The following is a 24,276-nucleotide window of genomic DNA, read 5'->3' as shown; positions in this document are numbered from 1 at the left end:
TTTGGAAGACTATAACAAATTAAAAGTAGGGGAAACAAAATTATTTAAATTTTTTCAAAATTCGTAAAAATTTCAACACAATAAAAAATTTCTTCACATTTTTACTGCTTCACATTGAACTTTTATTCTTGGTTTATGGATATAAATTTCCTTTTTTTTTTGTTTAATATTACATAAATTGCACTCTGAATTTTAGATATACATATATTGGTATAACCCAAAATTAAAATTAGATAAGGAAATTATATATTTGAAGTTGTTTTGTTTGCTTAAATTTATGTTTAAGAATGAAAAATAATAAAATTGTTTTTTTTTTTTAATTTCAACTTTAAGGCAGTAGAGTTCGTGCTTGACCAAATCAATTTTTATAAAAAACATTCGGAAAGAAAAGAAACTACTTAAAAAAATTTATTAAATTTCAGAAAGGCTTCAATGCAATTTAATTAAAACAAACAATTACTTGATAAAATTGAAGAAATTCTAAAAAAAGTTTCAACACAATTTGAATAACATAAAATATAATATTAACTTAAAATTATAGTCATAGTTTTTGATCTAATTATTTTTGATTAAGGATTAATTGTGTGGTTGTATATATATTTTAATGATATAATAAGAAAGAAATCGTATCTGAGTTCAGTGTTCTCAATTTATTGATACAACCAATAGCATGTCAAAGTGACTAAGCTTGCCACGTCCCGTCCAGTGGTCATTAAATATTGTGGCGCCCCAAGTTGCTGGTATTAAAAGAGAGCGACGGGAGAAGGAACGGGAGACAATTATACGCACTCAGATTTTATGGACTTTGATTGCTTTTGACATTTATTGATTTATTCAAAAGCAGACGAAAGTTGTGGCAAGAGCGGTGTGAATGTGTGTGTGTGTGTCTGTGTGTTGAGAGTAAATATTTATAAATTGCTGATATGCAATTAAAAATTACAAGAACAACAAGCAGACTGTCATTGACAGCTGCAGCGTATTGTATCAACATTAAATATAAAGACATTAACATCAAGTGTTGCCGGCATGAACGACTGGAAAATATCCTAACCAGCAAGAAAGGTTCAATAGTTATATATATGAAATTCTTAACTCAAGTATAAAGCTGAATATTTGTGATTCCAGGAGAAAATATTAAAATGCGCTTCAACTTAAGCTCTTCAAAATATCAACAATATCAATTCTGTATTGTATCGACATAAAATATAAAAGACTTAACAACGTGTGTTAAGCATGCATGCCTGGAAAGTCACAGAAAGAAAAGCTCAATAGTTATAGTAAATCTAAAATTCTTAACTAAAGCATAGATTTTAGATTTGCCCGATTGTTCTGAAATTTTAAGGATTGCTGGAGAAAACATTAAAATATTACACAACTTAAGCTCTTCAAAATATCAACAACATTTTATATTATACATGCTAACATATTTGATTTTGCTTAAGTTTAAATTATTGTAAATATGATTTAAAGTTTGTCCGATTGTGCTGAAATTTTGAGGATTGCCGGAGAAAACATTAAAATGTGCCTCTTAAACATAACAACAAAATTACGATTTAACAAAATAATATATTTTTTATTGCTTAAAGGTAAATTATCGAATACTTGAAATACCCTTCGGTGACTTTCTATTAAGTATGTGCTGAACATTTACTCATTTGTATAGTTTAATGCATGTGCAAATAGTTTCGATTCGATTTTGGCTTAAAGTTCGACGATGGTTGCACAATCCTTAAACGCTGATATGACAATAAGTTAAACAATTCTGAGGTTTCATGCGATGCGTGCCGTGAGGCAATTGCAAAGTGTGAAAATGTGTTCTAGGTTTTTGGTTATTTAATAAGGATAAATTCCTAATTACACATTCAAGTATTTGTTGGCTAAGTAATTGCATAAAAGCCAAATATATATAATTATTTATTAAGTCAACACGTTTAACTAACTTTGGCTTGGGCAAACAATGCAAATTATTGACAAATTAAGCAAATGGTAATTATGATGACCTAAAGCCTTGTGTTCGTGAGTTCTTCCTTTTTGAAACACAAAACATTTCGCAATTGAATTTTGATCGATAATTAACCATAATAGGTAGTTCGAAGCAGAGCAAAGAACTGATACGACATGCTGATGACCTTCATGAATGTATTGAACGATATGGGCGGAAATGTGGGCGGTCTGATGGAGGCGGGCTTCTGGCTACGCATAATTATATAGCGCATAATCTGCTTGTACTTCGAGCTGCACGGCAGCCAATTGTGGTTGAATGCCGAGTGTCCAATCCGCGAACTCTGCAATCGTGAGTGCAATTATTATGAAATAAATCAATAAATTGAAACTGTTTTCCATCATCGACTCACCGACGAGATCATTTCATCGCCATAATAGCAGACCACAAAAACTTGCACAAGCGAGGCCGAAAAGAAGATGAAATAGAGCACAATGTCCTCCACATTGGAGGCGGTGATCTGAAAGCCAGCGAAACAGATCACCAAAGAGGCAGCAATAAAGTTCCAAAGAATGGTGAAGCTGAAGATGTTGTTCACCTCCTCGCTGAGGCTGCAAAGCACAAGAAAATATTAGCAAAAAAAATAGTTATTATTGAATTAGAATTCTATATGACACACATATATATATATATCTTGAAAGTGCTTAAAGTAAAATAGGTATTATGAAAACTTGGTTATTTTAATATAAGAAAGAAACTTGAGCTACAATTCTACAATATATATATAGCTTATTGATGTATATTATAATAAAGACATTATTGAAAGGAATTATTAAAAGAATGAATTAAAAATACTGAAGAAATTGAATTACAATTCTACCTAAAGCACAAAAGTACTTAAAGTCAAATAGGCATTATATAATAACAGTTATTTAAATGTAAGTTTTTAAAATAAACAACTCTTAAGGCCTTTATATTAAAGAATAGTATATATCAAGTAGAAGAAGCTTTTTGTTAAAATACTAAAAAAAAAGAGCAAACAACTATAAATGTAAAGCTATAAAATTCTATATTATAACGAAGGCTAGAAACTATAACTCTAAGACGATAAAATGCATTAATTAGAGTATATTTACAAAAAGCCTAGAAACTATCTATAATTTAATGAGAATATCTATTACTAAATAGTAATTAACAATAGATTAACAAGCAGGAAAACAATTAAAAAAAAAATCTATATTAATTTATGATAATATTATTGAATAATGGAAAGAAAAGCTATAAATACTTTATCGTCTTCATTAACAAGAAGAACTTCATCTATAACTTAAAAAGCAATTTCACATTATGCCGATAAAAATTAATTAATACGCAAGACATGAAACACATTTTAAGATTTTAACTTCAATGATATGTAGTTAAAGAATCAATTCAAATGCAGCTCAAATCTAAGTTAATTATAAATTGCATTCATTTCATTTCAATGAAGACTTTTTGGTCAATTATTGTTATGCCAAAATATTACAAAACTTTAAGACAGTCTTAGTCTTTCCCATATTATTTCTACAGAATATAAGAACTATAAAATTATAGCCTCTTTAATTTCAAAGACATTCAAATGTAGCTAAAAAGCAAATTTAAATGTAGGTCACATCTAAGCTAATTATAAAATGCATTGATTTAATTTAGGTCCAACATTTTTGTTCAATTGTTGCCGTGAAAAATTGTACAAAAAATAAAAATAAAATAAAACCATAACTTTTATCCATTGCCTATTAAAAAAAGACACTTTGGGACAGGGTAACTCGAAGTCTATCACACTTGTTTCCCATAATTTGTTTGCAGACCATTACTTTAATATTAATATATGTTGTTATGTCTTTCTACTTTCCAAAGAACTTACTCCAAAGCCCGCGCATGATAGACAACGAGATTCTGTGCCCACTTGACGTTCTCCTCCTCGGTGTGGGCATCGCCATCGTAGGCCTCCAAAGTGTCGGCCATGTAGTTGAAGTGCATCGTCAGCTGGGTGATCGTGGTGATGAGCAGCAGATCGACGCAGACATAGGAGACACCAGCGACATAGGCACAATGGGCCAATCCCCAATACGAGAACCAATAGACTGTGATGTCCGTTTCGGCATCGTAGGGAAAGTAAATGTGAAAGCCGTAGTTGCGCTCAAAGATCTCCGAGCCCATGAAATAGTATTTGATGGTCGACTTGATGGCCGGATAAAAGCTGAACGATGAGGTGTAAGTCATGCACAGAATAGTGAAAAGCCACATGACACGATTCATGTGCTTGTTGTAGTAGGCCACATGATACGCCTCCTGTTTCTCCTTGGACATGGGAAAGATCTCCTTGAGATCGTCGAGCAGCTTGACCAACGTCCTGCGATTCACCGTCAAACCGAATTGCTTGAAATCGGCCATGAAACTGAACCCGATGCAAGGCGCCACAGCAGTTGCCTCCAGCAGCGTTGTTGTCGATGTGATGTGCACTATGAAATACGCAATTTCCCCGACGACATACGCATTGAAATTTAGGAATCCCAATATCAGATAGAAACGCAACAGATAGCGACGCAACAGATTCTTATCCCGTTCCGAATAAAGATCCTCGCCAATGGTTTTATAGAAGACCATCGGAAATCGCGTCAGATCCTCAAAGGTGAACACATCTCGTTGCTCCTTCTTCTTCCGCCAAAACATTTTTCGTCTGTCTTCGATTCTCTCGACTTATCAAGTGAAGCATTTGTTTGGGTTTATATAAGCTCCAAAATGAGGGGGAGGAGGAAGGCGGCGTCGCTGCATTATTCGGCACACAACATGAAATTGTCATGAGGGAAGCAGCCCAGTTGGACTTTGGTATTGTGTCGCACTTTGTTTGTTCTGCTGCTGCCTCCTTCAGCTGGCTAATTAAGTAATTATAGACACCTGCTTTGGATCCAGCACCTGCATAACGCATGCTTAAACATTTATGTTGTTATTAGGTCTGTGTTTGCATACGATATACCAAACAACAACAGACCCCGTTCAATCAGTCACTGCACATTGCTGTCCCATCCCACTCCAAATGGATTGATTCAACGTTTTTCGTAGAAGCGACAACTAGAAGCAGAGCAGGAGAAATATTTAGTAAACATAAATACTAATAAAAAATATAAAATATACAAATGTAAAACAAAGAATTTAATTAAATTCAATGCAGAAGAAATCTTTAGTAAATATATGAAATTTATAAAATATAGAAAAAAATATATGAAATATAGAATTTAATTAAAATTGAAAGTTTTTAGTAGAAGCAGTAACAGAGCAGGAGAAATAATTAGGAAATATAAATACTATATGAAATTTATAAAATATAGAAAAAAATTTATGAAATATTAAATTAAATTAAATATTTTTAGTAGAAGCAACAACTATAAGAAGCAGAGCAGAAAAAAAATTAGTAAACATAAAAACTAATAAAAATTATAAAATATAGAATATACAAATGTAAAACCAAGAATCTTATTAAATTCAATGCAGTAGAAATATTTAGTAAATATGTATATGAAATTTATAAAATATAGAAAAAAAATATATGTAATATAGAATTTAATAAAATAATACATTTTTAGTAGCAGAGCAGGAGAAATACTTAGTAAATATAAATACTAATAAAAAAATATAAAATATACAAATGTAAAACCAAGAATCTTATTAAATTCAATGCAGAAGAAATATTTAGAAAATATATGAAATTTATAAAATATAGAAAAAAAATATATGTAATATAGAATTTAATTAAAATTGAAAGTTTTTAGTAGAAGCAGAAACAGAGCAGGAGAAATAATTAGGAAATATAAATACTATATGAAATTTATAAAATATATGAAATATAGAATTAAATTAAATTAAATATTTTTAGTAGAAGCAACAACTAGAAGCAGAAGCAGAGCAGAAGAAATAATTAGTAAATATAAATACTATATAAAATTTATAAAATATAGAAAAAATGTATATATGAAATAAAAAATATAGAATTAAATTAAATTGAACTTTTTAGTAGAAGCGGCAACTAGATGCAGAAGCAGAAAAGGAGAAATTTGTAGTAAATATAAATATATAAAATTGTTTAAATATAGAATATACATATATAAAATATAGTACCTAATTTCGTAATTTAATTATAATAAATACAAAATACCAAAAACAAAATGCCAAACACTTGGCAACTTTGTAATTATTTTTTTTTCTATTATTTTAAATTGAATAATTCTATAATATATCGAAGAAATCATTTCTAATAACTGAAGTAAATTCTCGATTCGGTTTCATAGTTATTTTTATCCTAAATATATATTTAATTGGTTGCATTTAATACATTATTTATATCGTACCTAAAGAACATAGTTTTGCATCTCAAATATGAATCGAAAGAACTATAGATTTTTAAGTTTAATAACAATAACAAATTTTGCAAGAGATATTTTATTCTTATATCATTAAGTTTCATTAACAAATTCGTTACATTAACAAAATATAAAGCTAGAAACAAGAGTAATACGATTTCATAGCAATGTATTTCATTTATATTTTCAAGGTTCTTCAGAATTGCAAAAATTTAATATATTTTCTTAGAGAACTGTCATAAAATGTCATACCTTAAGATCAGTTAATTAAAGATTGTAAATTTTGAACGGATTTGTAAAATGTTGAATGGTAATCAAGTACATTGGAAAGGCAAATATAGCAAACAAATACGCTACTCCTTGAGTTAGTCGATTGAAATAGAAAAATGTTGGTATTATTTCAACAAGTATCTGAGCTGAAAGGGAAAGCAATAAGAATTCTGAAAGTAGCAAAGAATGCATTTGTTATGTATTGAGACTTTAGAAGCTTGAAAATAGCCAAAGCGTTGTGAGACAAGTTACACAGATTACAGACAGATTACCACCACAAAAGGGAAGGGGAGGAGTAGCCATAGACTTAGCGGGCAAAAGGGACATCAAAGTCGAATCAAGTGCAAGAGCCAATTGTAATATACGGAAAGAGCGAGAGAGAATGAAGAGAATGGGAAAGCGAGAGCAGAAGAGCCCTTGAGCGATTTTGGCAAATATGATTGCGATTTGGTTTCTTGCGATGCGATGCCATGATGTGGATGTGGATGCGGTTGCCAAAGCCAGAATTTCGAACTAAGCCAAAATGTCTTAGCCTTTTGTTTTTTTTTCGTGGGTGGTTAGTTGGATGGATTCTGTGGGTCGTCAGTTATTGGGCGGACCATTTTGATGGCTAAGAAAGTGGTGGTCGCATTTTGATGTTGACGCGCTTCAAAAGTTTCCTTCAAATGTTTCAATTATTCATTAGGAATGCGGCTCAAAAGCATTGAATATGAGAGCCAACTCACTGTGTCACTGACTGACTGACTGACTAACTGACTAACTGACTTACAGTCGAGTCGCGGGCGCTTCCTTTGTTTTCGACTGTGTCACTCGAGGCAAGGTGAAGTCACAAGCCACAGCAGCATCCAGCTGATACAGATGTCAGGCGTAGTCGTGGGGTATTATGCCAATCATTGCGCTTTAATATCAAGGACGTTACACAGAGCTTAGCAGTTGAAAGTGTGGCTTAAAATTGCAATCAACGTTGTTTAATCCAATGCACATCTATAAAAATAAGGGAACATTAATGGTTTGTTTTTAAAAAGAATTTACCGAACTTGCCTAGAAATACAATTATACAGTTCTAAGATATGATTCAATTAGTTTAATTAAGCTGATTAGATTGCACACACAAGTAAAATGTAACGTTGCGATCAAAACTTAACTGTCTTCACATGCATCAGCTGTTTTTTGCAGCTTTGCATTTTGTTTGGCGTTGCCCATAAGTTTTTTTTTTCCTTCACTGCACAGATCTCCCTGTATTTTACAACAAAAATAAAAATAAAGAACATTTTAAATGCAAAGAGCCGAGAAACTCTGGAATCAATGTAAAGTAGAGAGAAGTTTAACTTTGAGGCAACTTTAGGTGATTGTGCCACACACACACACACACACACACACACACACACACACACATGCTGTTGATTTGTTTGTATTTTTGTTGTATGTGATTCATAAGGAAAGGCAGTGAATAAATTGCTGCATTGATAGTTTTGTTTATTTATTTTTCTTACGCTCCATCTGCAACAAAAGTTTTCCAATTAAATTCACAACGTTGTCATTAGAAACTTGCGGCCAAAATGTCCACTTCTCTATGCCACATGCATAAATTGCAGCCAAATGACGCACACACATTTTATACACACACACACACACACACACATATGCAAGAATATATATTTATATAAAAATAATTTAGCTTAAGTGGTGAATCCATCATATAGTTTTAGTTTTTTTATGTGCCAACTTTTCAACATGGCCGAGCATAAAATTAAAATTACAAAAAAAATTATAGACCAAAAAAATGGCTGCATTTGGAATACCCTCTCAAATAAATACACAAATCAGCTTTAAAATAAATTGATGGAACAACGTTGTCAAAATTGCCATAGATCAATGAATAAAACATTTTGTCACCACATTAAGTTGGCTGCGCTTACGTAGCATGAAATGTACGGAATGCATGACACATCCCAATTACACGCCGTAAGAGTATGAAATATGAAAGAGCCTTAGGACAAAGTTCTCGGAGGCTTATGAGATTTTAATTAACATAAAAAGTACAATACTTTTACTTACGTATACATATATAACATTCTTTTTATTTATGTACATTTTGACCGCAAATCTTCTTGCGTTGCATTTTATCGAAACTTTCTCTTAGATGGCAAAAGTAATTGTGGCAAAAAGAATGTGTAAATAAAGTTCTAACGATGCAAATGCTAATTAAAATGCTTGCGTACGAAGGTCCAAACTTCTCCCATTAAATTTGAAAAAGGGCAAGTGGTAAATTTTTTCTCAAATATTGGTCAAAGACAGACTTCGGCTTTGGCTTTGGCAATTGGCATTCTCTTGCTGGTTCAGTGTAATTTTATTTGGCTCAATAACATACCCTCTTCTATTAATTGCAACAGTACAGGGTGTAAGCTGCTTATGTTTGCATTTTTACGTTATATTTGTGTATTTGTTTTTTGCCAATATGTATTTATGATTGTTATTTGCAAACATCGTGTGTCGATGGAGGACGAAAGAGGAGAAATTATTATTGATGCATGGCAGAATTGCAATATTTGGCATTCACACAAATCACATGCACGTCATGCAAAAATAGTACGAGGTGGCAACGCCAACGGGCAGTTCAGTCGGTTGTCAGCCCTTTTACATTTGCTTTGCGTTTTGTTTTTGTTAGTTTTGTCGCATTTTTGCTACTAGTTGTTATTGTTGTTATTTATGTTTTTGCTTGTATTGCTTTTGCTTGCGTCTGTGTCAAAAGCGATCAATTTTTCACACGAAATAAAGTTCATAATTAATGCATGCTGTTATTGTTTATTAAATTCTGACATTACTTTGTGCAGTGTTTTTTTTGCCGGTAATCGTTGCGTTCAGCTTACGCTGGTGTTTTTTTTTCTTTATTTTGATGTGCGAAAGTGAAAAATGTGGCAAAAGTGAAAAGGGCTCTAAGCCTTTATAAGTGTGTGCGTGTATGCTTAAATAAGTGTACGTATTTATTACTAAATAAATATGTATGTACATCGGCAACAAGGGTAGCTCGTTAAAGCTGTCTTAAAAAAAATGTACATATGTACATACATACATATGTATGTACATGTACAAAGTCAAAGCTTCTTCCCAGATCTTTTTTTTGCCGGTAATTGTAGCGTTCAGCTTACGCTAGTATTTTTTTCTTTTTTTTTTATGTGCGAAAGTGAAAAATGTGGTTAAAGTGAAAAGTGTGTTTTAATAAGTGGTCGTATTTATTAAATCGACAACGACAACAACTGCATCGTGGCTGTCTCAAAAATATGTAAGTCTAAGATACTTCCCAAATGTTTTCCTTTAGTTGTTATTGTTGTTGCTGTTTGTCGTTGCTTTACATGACATGCTTTGCCTTGTTCTGAGAGCGCAAAGCAAGATGGCTGCCGTGAGAGCGAGATGCGCGCTCTAACGATCTTATTGCAAAAACAATTCCTTTTTATTGAGTATGTGTGCGTGTGTGTATGAAAAAGAATTAGCAGGTGGCATTTGAAATACCCAACAAGCATATTTTGTGTAAATACCCAACAAACAAATTGAATTTCTTATTTGACTGAACTTTTTAGTTTTAGAGATCAACTGGCTGCGAAGTATTTTTAGATAGGTATTTTTTTTAATAACAATATTAAGTTAGAAATGCATTCGAAGCAATATTGTTATTGAATGAAAATGTATTTGATTGATAATATAAAAAAAAATTAGTTTATTTGTAAGTAAATTATAATATTAAGAGTTAAGAACATTTTGCCATGTTAAATGATTAGTGAAATCAAAGATCAACAAAGTAATATAATTACATAATATAATAGCTTTTTTAGGATTAATTTTATTAAAATTCAACAGATTTTATAAAAAAAAATCGAACTAAAAAGAACTGTATTATGTAGTATTTTTGATGATATTTTTTGATTCAAATAGTTAATTTCAAATCAGATCATTTGAATATGCCATCCGTGTAAATTCAAGGCACAAAAGCCACCTATTGAGTGGTTCAATCAGTTTGACACGCCTTCCTCAATCAGTTAATCTCTTCAGGCGGAATAACAGCACTCTATTATGCAGTATGTAGTGAAGCGTATGATTATCTTACGCATTCCGCAGCAATTGTTAATTGCACGTAATTGCAATTCATTCGTTTAATTAGTTGCATTATCACTTTTTACTTACTACATACTACTATATCGAATGGAAGAGTTTGTGAGCAAACCAAACAAAGTTCGAAACAGTTATTGGCCATATTTACATTATTTCTTAATAAGTGCACAATCCGTAAATCGATCGAGCGACAACACTGAGGTCATATCAATTTCATAATACTTGATGGACGTGTGCGATGTGCCCAATGATTGGCGGCTTTTTTGTTGTCGACAAACAATATAAACTGTTCAATTGAGCAACTCATGAAGTTGGTGAAACAATGAAAATGACAAGACAATAAAGGGGGCGATTATTAACACAACTGTTGCATCAATATTGATTTATTTTAAATTCTTTTTTAACGGTTTGAATTTTGTTTCAAATTAATATTCCTATAATAGCTTACAAATTTGAGGTAGCTATTTTAGTCTCGAAGAAAGAGAAACTTTTTCGCATGAGCCCAGGGCGTATACTTAATTTATGAGAAGAAAAGTTTACTCTGCAAAATGAACCATTTTCTAAATGATTTTAGGCAAAACTAAAGTTTACGCTTAAATTTGTAATTGTAAAGTAAATATAAGAATATTTGAGTCGTAAAAATTCCTCGTTCATCATCGATTGATGGGCTTAAATGAGGAATGCGTTGGTAATCAGGTCAAGTTGTGTTCGTCAAAGTAAAATGTTAAATCAGAAGAGTTGTTTTCTATGGATGCACATGGAATGTGTGAAATATGTGAATGCATTTTGTTGTAAGCAACTCATTTCATTTGCCAACAAGAGTTGTTTGCCCCACAGCCCGTCACCCTTTTAGTCACTTTTGACGTCTGCTCGTTTACTCCATCTCAATGCCAATCATATTTTCGAAATTCTTTCCATTTTAACTGGCTGCCGTTGCTGTTGTTTTATGTTAACCACAAACTAACTAAAAGCAATCCGTAACGAGAATTGTTTAGATCTCCGGTCGAAATGAAGCCATCATTTATACAACAGCAAACACATAAAAAACAAGTAAGAAAGTTACAGTCGAGTGTGCTCGACTGTGAGATACCCGCTACCCATTTTTAATAAAGGCAAAATATTGCGGTATCATTTTCAAAATATACCGAAAATACTAAAAAAATACTAAAAATATACCAAATGGTATATTTGGTATATCGATATAGTACACCATTCAAAGTATACCATAGACGGCACAATGTACCAGATTGTCGGCCAAAGCAACTCAGACCCCTAGTAAGTAGGCGTTTTTCCCATACAAAAGTATTTCCTTAATAACTTCCACAATTTTTATCTGATCGCAACCAAATTTTCAGGAATCATAACTATTACAGTAGTTATTGTATATACCAAAATTCGTAGCTCTAGCTTTAAAATTACACTTGTTATTCGATTTTTTGATTTGCGGGGCGGAAGTGGGCGTGGCAAAATTTGAAACAAACTTGATCTGCGTGCAAACATAACAAATGCTGTCGAAAAAAAATTATAGCTCTATCTCTTATAGTCTCTGAGATCTAGGTGTTCATACGGACGGACGGACGGACGGACAGACGGACAGACGGACAGACGGACAGACGGACATGGCTATATCGTCTCGGCTGTTGACGCTGATCAAGAATATATATACTTTATAGGGTCGGAGATGCCTCCTTCTACCTGTTACATACATTTCCTGCCGGCACAAAGTTATAATACCCTTCTACCCTATGGGTAGCGGGTATAAAAACAACATATAGACAGACAGCTAGACGTTAAAAGGAAGCGAGAAATATGCGTTATATAGGCATGTGGAAATATTTTCAATGTAAAAGCCAATCACAAAAATTCCAAGTGCTTTCTTTTCAGTTCCTTTTTTTTGTTAAAACAGTTTTGCTTCCATTTTGGTTTAGTTTTTGCTTAGCAGGTGAACTATCAAAGGCCAAAGGCGTTGTTCACCTGGCATTGTGTTAAGTTTCAAAAGGATCCACATGCGGCCCCAGCGATTGCCCCATGGTAAAAAGTGCCTTCAAGCTCTGCGCCCAACGTTTGACATACAAACGATTGCTGCTTTTGCCAACACATACGCTTACCTCAAGTCGGGAATAGCTAAAAGTGAATATTTTAGATGCAGTTCGCTGAGAGCTTAATATATTAATATGTATTCAGCTTTGAGCGGCATTTGCGAATGTTTAAATCCATGTAACGAAGAGAGCGGACAATGCAAGGGAAGTGCATTTTCTACTCTCTCATTAGAGCAAGTTTTAGTTTTGCCTTGTACGTCTATTCGTAAACGTTAAGGAATTCTAACATACTTGCTGGTTGCATTGCTGAGAGCTTCGTATGTATTCTGCTTTAAGAAGCATTCGCAAACGTTTAACTATATTTTTCGAAGAGAGCAAGCAAAGCAAAGTACATTTGCTCTCTTAAGAGAGCAAGTTTCTGTTTGTACGCTTTGTATGTCATTCGTAAACGTTAAAGGTTTCAAATTTACTTGCTGAGAGCTTACTTTGTATTCTGAGAGCAGACAATGCAAATAAATACATTCATTACGCTCTCAATAGAGCAATTTTAGGTTTTGCTTTGCACGTTATTCGTAAACGTTAAGAGCTAGAACATGTGGCAAACATTTTAATATATTCTCTCTGCTATTTAAATACAAATTTCATTAATTGTCATATTACTTTCATTGTTCTATTACATTTCCAACACTTTCCTTTTTTATCCCTTCATTTGTTTTAGTTAAAAGAGCATTTTGAAGTCGTTGTGTGGGCTGAGAAACGAATACATTCGATATTTTTTGTTTCTCATATAACTTTATTCAAATTGCTTGCCAAGCAAAGATATGCAAACTCAAAGAAGTCGTCTCCTCACTTGATGTACATTTTTGATGTTCAGCTCCCAACACAATAGAGAATCAAGAATGGGGAATGAGAATTGGGATTGGGATTGGGATTGGGCATCGAATACTTTCTTGTGCGAGGTCCTTCGTTCGTTTACTTACTTTGCTGCTCGCTGGAATGCACACTGAACGCAAGCGATAGAAAAAGACACAGATAGAGAGAGAGAGATATAGGAGAGGGAGAGAGATGGGCAAATATTAGTCTTTGGTATGCATAAAAAATCTGCCAACAAAGCGTAAGAAAAATCGTTTAATGCACGATTTGGCACAAGGGAAGCTTGTGGATGCCTGATGCCTGATGCCTGCAAGCAAGATGCTATCACCACCACCACTATCATTTGTACATCTTAGTTAGCTCCCGGCGATGTGCTCTTTTGTGTGTGCACTGCAATGTCCTGGACATGCGTTAATTGCGTGCAAAGAACGCATCCATCTTGTCGCTTAAGGTAAGGCCAAAGCCTTGGCGGTCGGTAACTAAACTAAATGGCAAATGAAATCAAATGGCTGACTGGCCCATATCCGTCGCACTTAATACCCAGCAAATTGTGCTACACAGTCTGACCCCAAAAAAAGGAAGAGGAGAAGAAAAAAAAAAAACAGCACCGCACACCTTCTTGAACACACAATCGCCCACCATCTTCTTCTGGTTAGTTATTGATACTTGGCGCCAGCAGGCAACCCATGCCAATAACGCCAGTGCAATCATCCAATAACCCAGTCAGAGCAGCTGGCACAGTGGGTGGCATTGGTGCACAATCGCTCAAAATACCAATTTGCAATTCATTAGGTTTTTTTTTTCTATTTTTTGCCTAATTAATATTGCCATTTAAGCATTCCTAGCTTTTAAAGTGCAAGTTAAGCGGCTTAGCACAAATATTTTTACAATTCAAATTAAGCTTCATATTGAAAGTAAACTTAAATTGAATTGGAAAAGTAATTTGAAGAGCTAACAATTAAATTAAATTGTTATGTTCATCCCTTTTTTTTAGTAGTTTCATATTTAAGTTAATTTATTTATTTTGTATTAACCTTAATTAAACAGAATTCAAATTGTATTATTCATCCATAAATGGGGATTGATGAAAATGGTTTCAAATTTAAGTTTATTTCCAAAAACTAATTGAATTAATAATGCTTTCATGACTTAATTTCATTTAAAAACCAATTTCCTATGATCAAATTTAATATTGAAGGATTTCGAAATTTTATTTCAATGTCACATTTAAGCTAAATTTGTTTCTTTTGCACAACAAACAATAATTTACGAATTACTTATTTTGAAAGTGGCAGCAAATGAAATTTAAATATTTAATTATATCTTCTACATATAATTTATCTAGAGTTGTTATTAAATCTAAGTATAAATTTTGGCAGGTTTATAATTAACTTATGTCGATTAAATTTCCAAAGTTTGACAGTAGAGTAAAGTAAACATAAAGTCGTAAAAATGATTTTAATTAATCAAATTGTTAACACCACTGTGCATGGAGCACAACTGAATGGCGAAAGTGGAAATGTTTGCAATTTATTGTTACTACACAATGAGGACGACTTGTTCTTGGACTTGGAGATCGCATGAGGTGCTGGCTGGCGAGAAATGAAGAGATGGACATGGAACTGAAAGTCGAGTCCGACTGGAGTCGTTTCTAATGTTGTGTGCAGCAGTCATTGATTGCCAATTGATTGCCGAGTTTCGATGGATGGGGCGTTGCCTTAGGGGCGGTGGCGGAGGGCGTGTAACAGTAGAAGTTGCAAAAGTCGAAGTAGTGAAGGGAATAAGTTTAAGTTTAATTTCAAGTTAAAGTCAATGTAGTTGCAATGTGTAACGCGCAGCGTGGCACGTGCAACGCGCAACGTTGCAACTGCAGGCAGGCAGGCAGCATGCCATAATGTTGGCACATAAAATTTAAGCAATTTCGCAGTTAAGTTATGACTGCAAGCGAAGCTAGTGTCGACGGACGGACAGAAAGACGGACAGACAAATATATAGTAGTCGTATTCACATGCATATTTACCGCAGAGTCAAAGCGACAAAATGCCTGACGGTCTGACAGACTTGGCCTGGCCTGGCCTCTCCTATGCTGTGCTGTCCTTTTGCTATCCTGTGCGCCATCCTATCGTATCCTGGTGCTGTCCTGGCCTGGCTGATAGGCGACAGTTAACAGTCAAGCAACTGGGCTTACGCAGACGGACGCTTAACAACAAATGCCACAGCAAGCAAATGCGACTGTGTGTGTGTGTGTGTGTCCATGGGACAAGGGAATATTCATGGGGTGGGGAAAGGAAGAGTTCAGGGGTTGCTGGCTAAATGGGCATGGTCGACGCCATCAAGCGGCAGGCAGCAGTCGTCAGACAAAAGCACGCAAAAACTTTGTTGCAAAACACTTAACGTCACACATATATACAGAAAGAGGGAGAAAAAGAGGGAGCCAAAGAGAGAGAGAGAAGGAGAGAGGGGGAAGAGGGAGAGAGGCAAACACCAACACGTGCTGTGGCACAGGCGACAAAAGCGCCACATCGATTCGCAATCAATTGTTTTATTGAGAATTTGCAATTAAGAAAATTCAAGCTTAGAATAAACAAACGTTTAATGTGTTTAACGTTTAATTTTTGTTGCTAGCAGAGTAGAAGCTGACTAATTCTAAAAGCTAAGCTGAGTGACTTTGCAGCCATTGTTTTACCATATTCATTTTAATTATAGCTATCCTATTTAAATATAATTTAAATAGTTCTAAAAGACGCAACAAATTTAAATTTAATTATTTGTAGAAACTCCAATTTCGATAATTGTAGTTACAAAATAGAAATTACATCGATTTTGTTAGTTATTTTTCCTGTTTTTTGGTATTAAATAATGAAGTATAAATAATATAAAATAATCCTATACTGAGTTTTCTTTTAATTTGTTTTCTATCTTGGCAAAAAATTGTACAGAAGAAAACAAAATTATTTAATAAAATAAAGTATAAAATAATTCTATATTTAATTTTTTAAATATGATTTCTGTCTTCGATAAAAAATGTACAATTTTAATTGTTGAGAAATCAGAATTAAAGAAGTGATCAAAACAAACTGGCTCTGATTTATTAAAGAAAGTGTTCGAAAAAAAAAAATAAAGAATAAAATAATTCTATACTTTTTTTTTAAATATGTTGTCTGTCTTCGAAAACAAACTATACAGAAATTATAATTGTTGAGAAATTAGAATTAACGTGTTAGTGCTAAAAAAAACTTGTTATAAAATAATGTATTATACGCAGAAATGAATTATTGCCTGAAAACTGGCTTAGGGACTTAATTTATAATGTAAATGAAATGTAAACTTTAATATTATTTATTATTTTTATAAAATCAACAACGAATTAAGTAATGTCCACTAACTTGTTTTACTCGATTTTGTCACTATCTTATTTTTTACATGAGAAAAGAACTAAATTTAAAATTGAAAGCATTTTCCTAAAACTATTCGTTTCATAAATTAATTGAATGAATAATTTTTGTAGAATTTTATTAGAATCATTTAGTTATGAAAGCGCTTTGAACAGTTGCATTGATCAAACTTTTGCAAGTGATGTGCTCAATTTCCTTGCAACTTTAACTTTCAACAGTTTCATTTAATTAACCCAGCCATGAGAATTTCCTCCATTGAGAAGGAGGAGGGAGGCGGGAGGCGGACTGTCGATGTTTTTTGTGCTTTTTAGTGGCACATATATGTAGAGCAAACGATGTGGCATATAAATTGGCTTTTTATATTTTATTTTCTCGCGGAATTTGAGACGTTTTCGCATGCGACATTTGATACTTTTTGTCGGGTGCAGCATGAATACAAACTGTGCTGCTGTCTCTCTGTCTGTATGTGTGTGTGTGTGTGTGTGTGTGTGTGTGTTTGCTGGTGTTGGTGTTGGTGTGTTGCATTGTCTGGTTAGTCCTTTCCGCATATATTTGAAATAAAGTTACGACAAGTTGCACTCAATTTTCAGCATTTACTGTCAGCGCGCTTGGCACGCCACGCAAGCCAACTCAGCCGATGGTCGGAGAGAGAAAGAGAGGGCATTACTTGGCGAGAAAGAGACGGGAGAGAGATAGGGAGAGAATGGGTAAAAAAAGTATGTCAGATCGTGTGGACATGAAGAGGACACACACACACGGGCAGCAGTAACAGTAAAAACAAAAGCGAGCAACGCATAAAACGCTTGAAATGAATACGTGTAACTATTGTGTATACCTCCGTGTTGCATGCCACACCGCTCTGCTGCGCTGCTCTGCTTCCTGCTGTCCACGGCAACCGCAACAGCAGCAGCAGCAGCAGCTTAGGCTGCCTTCATCCTCATCCTCATCCTTCAACGTTTTCATCCTTCCTCAGCCTCTTCATTCGTTGTCGGCTTGCCTTTTGATTTGCAAACATTTTCATTTTCATTTCATCTGCCACACCTGATTGTGTCGCTCTCTTTCTCTCTGTGTGTGTGTGTGTGTGTGTGTGTGTGTGGTAGATAAGCTGCAGCTCCATTTGCATATGGAATTACATGCGTGTGAAATAGCCGCTCAGCGCTCCACATGCCACAGGCCGCACACACGAAAGAAATCTTTGCCGGATTCCCATTAAAAATATCACAATAGAAACTTGCTTAGTGTCGCCCGTTGTGAGTGGCAGTTGCCACCTGCCACCTGCCACCTGCCATATGCCACCTGCAAACGGCGGGGTAAAGCACATTTAAGCTGACTAACAAATTATCTTAGCTAATGAGCTGCTCTCGCATCCCTCTCTCATAAATCTGCGGCTATAAACACATCATCTCTATTGTTGCGACATCTGCCTAATGAACAGCGCCACAACAACAACAGCAGCGTGCTACGCGTGGCAAGTGGCAAGTGGGGCAAGCTCCTGCTGCACAACAACTGTAATCCATCTGCAGTCGAGTTTCTTTTGGCTGAGGTTAGCGCAGAATGTTTGTCGGACAATATCGAATAAAAGAATACAACACTTTCACTTCTTTGAACGTAGTTCAAATTAAAAAACAAGTAAGAAAGCTACAGTCGAGTGTAATCGACTGTGAGATACCCGCTACCCATTTTGAATAAAAGCAATATATTTTGCGGTATTATTCTCAAAATATACCAAATATACTGCAAAAATATTAAAAATATACCAAATAGTATATTTGGTATATTGATATAGTACCGCATTCAAAATATACCATAGACGGCACAATATACCAGATTGTCAGCCAAAGCAACTCAGACCCCTAGTAAGTAGGCGTTTTTGCCCATACAAAAGTATTTCTTTAATAACTTCCACAATTTTTATCTGATCGAAACCAAATTTTCAGAAATCATAACAAATATAGCAGTTATCATATATACCAAAATTCGTAACTCTAGCTTTAAAATTACGCTTGTTATTCGATTTTTTTGATTTGCAGGGGCGGATTTGCAGTGGGCGTGGCAAAAATTTGAAACAAACTTGATCTGCGTGCAAACATAACAAATGCTGTCGAAAAAAAATTATAGCTCTATCTCTTATAGTCTCTGAGATCTAGGTGTTCATACGGACAGACGGACAGACGGACAGACGGACGGACGGACAGACGGACAGACGGACATGGCTATATCGTCTCGGCTGTTGACGCTGATCAAGAATATATATACTTTATAGGGTCGGAGATGCCTCCTTCTACCTGTTACATACATTTCCTGCCGGCACAAAGTTATAATACCCTTCTACCCTATGGGTAGCGGGTATAATAATCGAAATAATTGATGAATAGTAAATTAATTATTTATAAATCATCTTGTTACTGATTGATTCGAATGTATTATTTCGAATTCACTCACCATTATTATTATCATTATCATTATCATTATCATTATCATTATCATTATCATTATCATTATCATTATCATTATCATTATCATTATCATTATCATTAACTTTATCATTATCATTATCATTATCATTATCATTATCATTATCATTATCATTATCATTATCATTATCATTATCATTATTATTATTATTTTCATTAGTTTTTTTTATTGTTTTTACTTGTTATTTAGTAGTTGAAATTTGATTTGATTGTCTTCACATTTCACTTCACTTCACTTTATTAAAAAATTTCAAGAAATTTTAAGAATATTTGCATTTTTTATTGGATTTTATTCACAAATTTGTATTTCTCTAGGATTTGCATTTATTTGTTTTATTCACTTTCACTTTTAATTCAATTAGTTTAAAATTTAAAGAAATTTTAATTTGAATATTTGCATTTTTTATTTGATTTTATTCGCTTTGCTTCAAATTTCAGCAAATTGTAATCTAGAATTTTAAGCATGAACTTAGAATATTAGTTTTGCAGCACATAAAGAGAATAAATTTCGTTTTCGGCAGTTGCTGTCGAAATTTAAAGTGCTTCTTGAAAATTGTTGACCACAGTCGAAGTAAAATATAAATGTTTTCATACATTTCTCTCTGCCAATTTGTATTTCCCTTGGCATCAGTTTATTTATTCTGTGATTTTTTTTTGCTCTATTTAATCATCGATCTTTTTATTTTTCATCCGATTTTTATTAGTTGTGCTGTCTCTCCCACGCTTCATTGCTGATTCTCTTTCACAAAATCCTTTTCGTTTATCAGCTTTTATTTCAATTTCATACTTTGTAAATAGCTTGCGTTAATTTTGCGACAAATCTCACCTCAATAGAATGTTCATCTCACTTTCTTCGACTCTCTTTCTCTCTCTCTCTCTGTCACTATCTCCTTTTCTTTTTCTCACTTTGCGCTTGATGATGATTAACATAGAACAGAGCTGTTACATCGAGTCAAGTTGTTAACGAGTCAAGTCAGATGATCCAGATTAGTTGTTGCATTATGATTCAGGTAGTATTTGTGCTTTTATTTAGACGACAAATGCAGCTAGCTTCCTGCCTGTGGAAAAGGACAACAAATGTGTGCAAAAGAGAGAGAGAGAGAGTAAGAGAATGAGAAAGGAAGGCGAAAATACTATAGCTGCAGCTGCATTTGTTGTGTTGTACTTTTATGCTTCTTGCCGAAGGACTTGCTACAAATTTTTGGCCCAAAAGTCTTGTGGTGTAAAAAGAGGGCAACGCTTGGCTGCTAAGGAGCATGCCAAGGGGCGGGACAGGGGGAGGAGAGGAGTGTTGAAGAGTTGGACTAGCAAATTGCCGGGCGACGGCTTAACACATGGGCCATGCTCCAGAGCGAAGAGTTGCTGCCCCCCGAAAACAAGTTGTAAAGTGCAATGCAGTTGCAGTCGGAGTTGCCGGCCATTTTGCGCCAAGTTTTTATGGCCAACAGTGGGCGAATGGTGCTAAGTGGGAGAGAGGGAGTGAGGGAGAGGGAAATGAAGGAGATGGAGGATGGAGGGAGAGCTTGGGGGGTTGGGGTTTGGTGCTTCGGTGTTGTCGGGCAATTCCCAAGCAGTTAAAATAATTGCAACAAATTTTCAAGTTTCCTTATTATCCCTTTTTGCATGCCGCCGCACATAATCCAACACACAAAACAATGCCCAGCAAACAAATAGACGCTGCGCACAAGGCACAACTGCACGACTTTTGTATACCCGGTAAAGTTATGAATTTCTGTATATTTAGATTTGTATAACAAGGTATATTGAATAGTATATTTTAAGTCTATTTAGGAGTAAAAAATTAAACAATATTATTGTGCGGGAATATTTAAAAAAAAAAATCTTGGCTCGAAATTTTAATTGAATTAGAAAATTGAGCTTATTTTGTATAAAAAATTATTATTATCTTTTAAAGAAAATGTAAGGAGTTCTCTTTGCTGTATATTAATCTAGTATATTTTAAAATATACTATTTACAAAATTCAACAGTATTTCAGGCAAATGATATTATTTTTCAAAAAATTCATATACAATTATGAATCATATCGTCAATCATATTATTATTGTCTATAAAGACAATTTAAGAAGCATTTTTGCGGTATATTAATTTGGTATATTTTAAAAAGAATACCACGATGTTTTACTTTTCCTATGAATTTTATACATTTTTATAAATACAAATATAATATTACTCATATAGACAATCTATATTATCAGATAAATAACATATGTGCTTAATTTTTATTTGCGGTGAAACAATAAATTTTTTTGCTGGTTTATTTATTGAATACTTTTTATTTTTTACTTTAAAAATACAAGCAATAGCTTATTAATTAATTTTAGTTGTATTCATTTTATCAAATTAAGAAATGTATTTATACCTAATACAAAAATTATAAGCTACTATCTACATTTTTATATCTTTCTCTTATGCAAATCATTTTATTACGATTGAGAAAAGTATACATAACATAGTATATCATAGTACTGTTTCAACAGTAGAGTTGACAACCCTAGGAATGACTGCAAACTCTTTTTGCAAATGAACAGACGGGTAGACAACCCTTTTGCAGACTGCAACTACCGGGTATATCAATAAGAGGCGGCTAAAACCTGGTTGCTGGCAGGTGCCAGAAACAGAGGGCATGAAGAGGGGCTCAAAGGGGGGAAGGGGGAAGGGGGCCGTACTTTGGCAGGTAGGCGTGGCAGCCGTAAGCAGCAGCCACATAAATGTTTTAAGCTGTTGTGAATTATGGTAATGAATGTCAGCGCAAACTTCCGGCGCGGCCAAAGTCTGCCAGCAAGGTCCTGCCACAGTTTCTCTTCCTGTGTCCCCCTTGCTTCCCCTCCCGCCCTATTTTGCGACTGGTTTATGCGCCTTTTGTTTTGCAGTCGCCTTTTGTGTGTGTGCGAGGCGGAAATGCAACGTTTTGAACTGGCTGCTGCGAGAAACATAATTGACAAACGGTTGCAGTCACTGATCCGACTTCAGCTCCATCACCCAAGCTTCAAGTTCTGTTTTGTTTTGTTGCAGCCACTTGCTGAAGCTGCCACCAGCTACGGCTACAGCTTCAGCTTTAGCATCTTCTCGCCTCGCCTCACCCTCTCACATTTGGCTGGACATTGTGGCGGCGCTGTGATTTATGTTGCCGTGCATCGCCATTTTTACCTGTCCATAACAAATTGGACACTAGTTGATGGAACGTACAACGTGCAACGTTGCACGAGCAGCTACCGGGCAACTTGCAACTTGTCGCATTGCAGCTGGACCCGCCCAACAAAAGAGACCTTGTTGCCTTGTTGTGCGGTCACAAAAGAGCTGCAGCTATTAAACAATAAGTATATTACGGCGCGAGTTGCAACACTAGTAAAAGTGTGGGGAGCTCAGACGTCGGAGAGTCTGGTAACTCGAATATACGTAGTGTTCATCGTGTGTTACTTGCCACGCGGTGTGGCAGCAATATTCACTTTGCAGCCCATTGCCCATTTGCTGTTGGGTGTAATTCTCACCCACCATTATTATTATTATTTGTGCTTTGAGATTAATGGCAAAATGCCGCGACTTTGATTTATAACGCTGCTCACATCTTTTTTGTAAATAAACTAGCATTCGATATGATCGACTTTTCCAAGGTGGCAAGCATATATCACATTATAACAAAAGCAAAACCTAAAATATGGTTCATTAATGTTTTTCTAATTCGAATTTATTATTTATTTTTCAAAACCTAATATATTCAATTATCAGCTTTAGCTTTATTTAGCTGCTTACTGAATTAATAAAAAATAAAATAACAACAGCACATTATGTATTTATTTACAGATTTGTAATGCAGTTATTTGGCTACAAAAAGTTCGAGTCTTCGCTAAGCAGTAGTTGAAGTCTATGCTAAGGTTTGTGTCTTTGCTTAATTCCAAAACTGTTTATAATCTAATTTTAATTTTAAATTTGTATGTAGTTGGAGTTAAGTTTTTGAGGATTTCTTTTGAATTGAATAAACAAAAGTGTGCGTTTAAAAACTACAAAAAGTTCGTGTCTTTGCTAAGCAGTAGTTGAAGTCTATGCTAAGGCTTGCTCAATTCTTAAACTTTGTTTAGAAACTAATTTTAATTTTAAATTTGTATATAGTTGAGGTTTAGATTTTTGGGAGTTTTTTTTAATTGATTAATCGAAATAATGAAAATATCCAAAATATTGATCCAATGACTTTAACAATGTTGTGAAAATAATTCTAAAAAAGTGCAATTTTCAAATGTCCCATAATTAATATATAAACCCCTAATATTGGTATGATTTATTAAAAATTATCATTGCCACGATAAAGATATTAAGTGACTGAAGTTTGGGCAATAGATTGTAAATGTATTTATAATGAAACATTCTTAATTTTTTAGTCTATGATGATATGAAACTGCAATTTTAAAGGAGTCATCTTGAGAACTTGATAAAAACTTAATACGAATTTCAACGGATTACAGAATTTTGTAACTTAAATCTAGAATATTTGGTTTTATTTTGAAAACGTGTCATTTTTAGACTAATGTTCTTAGTTGAAAGAATTTGTTTTTTTTTAATATAAAAACAAAATTTCTTAAGACGAATGTTAATTTTAGAACTTGGTCTTTTTTTCAGTGTAATTTATCTATTGTTTTAATGACATATATTTTGTATATTTATTTATCAATTTATTAATTTGAGCCTTAAAGCTTTGCTGGCAACTTTAATCTATAAATAAGTCGATTAGTTGTAACACGAGTGCGCTTAAATATTGTAACAAT

At 34.0% G+C, this 24,276-nt stretch overlaps 1 protein-coding gene and 1 long non-coding RNA gene across 3 annotated transcripts in view; one reads left to right on the top strand and one right to left on the bottom strand.

Moving 5' to 3' along the window:
* Window positions 1-4,345, top strand: part of LOC133848159 (uncharacterized) — a 41,186-nt gene extending 36,841 nt beyond the window's left edge. The window contains exons 3-4 of the long non-coding RNA XR_009895227.1: window positions 3,839-4,195; window positions 4,254-4,345. This is a non-coding gene — a long non-coding RNA (uncharacterized LOC133848159). The remainder of the gene's footprint in view (window positions 1-3,838; window positions 4,196-4,253) is intronic.
* On the bottom strand, window positions 1,542-7,580 carry LOC133848155 (putative odorant receptor 92a). Of its 2 annotated transcripts, XM_062283598.1 has the most exons (4): window positions 7,379-7,580; window positions 3,846-5,053; window positions 2,355-2,553; window positions 1,542-2,285 (listed from the first exon to the last, which is right to left on the bottom strand). In XM_062283598.1, exons 2-4 carry the CDS (start codon window positions 4,652-4,654, stop codon window positions 2,073-2,075), a joined length of 1,221 nt encoding a protein of 406 aa, XP_062139582.1. In that variant the 5' UTR covers window positions 4,655-5,053; window positions 7,379-7,580; the 3' UTR covers window positions 1,542-2,072. The 2 variants fall into 2 exon arrangements, with proteins under 2 accessions (XP_062139582.1, XP_062139583.1); XM_062283599.1 differs by lacking the exon at window positions 7,379-7,580 and having other exon boundaries at window positions 3,846-5,073.
* Window positions 7,581-24,276: the final 16,696 nt, after the last annotated feature.

Source organism: Drosophila sulfurigaster, chromosome X, assembly GCF_023558435.1.
Source record: "Drosophila sulfurigaster albostrigata strain 15112-1811.04 chromosome X, ASM2355843v2, whole genome shotgun sequence".
NCBI classification, from domain to species: Eukaryota; Metazoa; Arthropoda; class Insecta; order Diptera; family Drosophilidae; genus Drosophila; species Drosophila sulfurigaster.
This window is presented reverse-complemented; position numbering and strand designations above follow the sequence as displayed.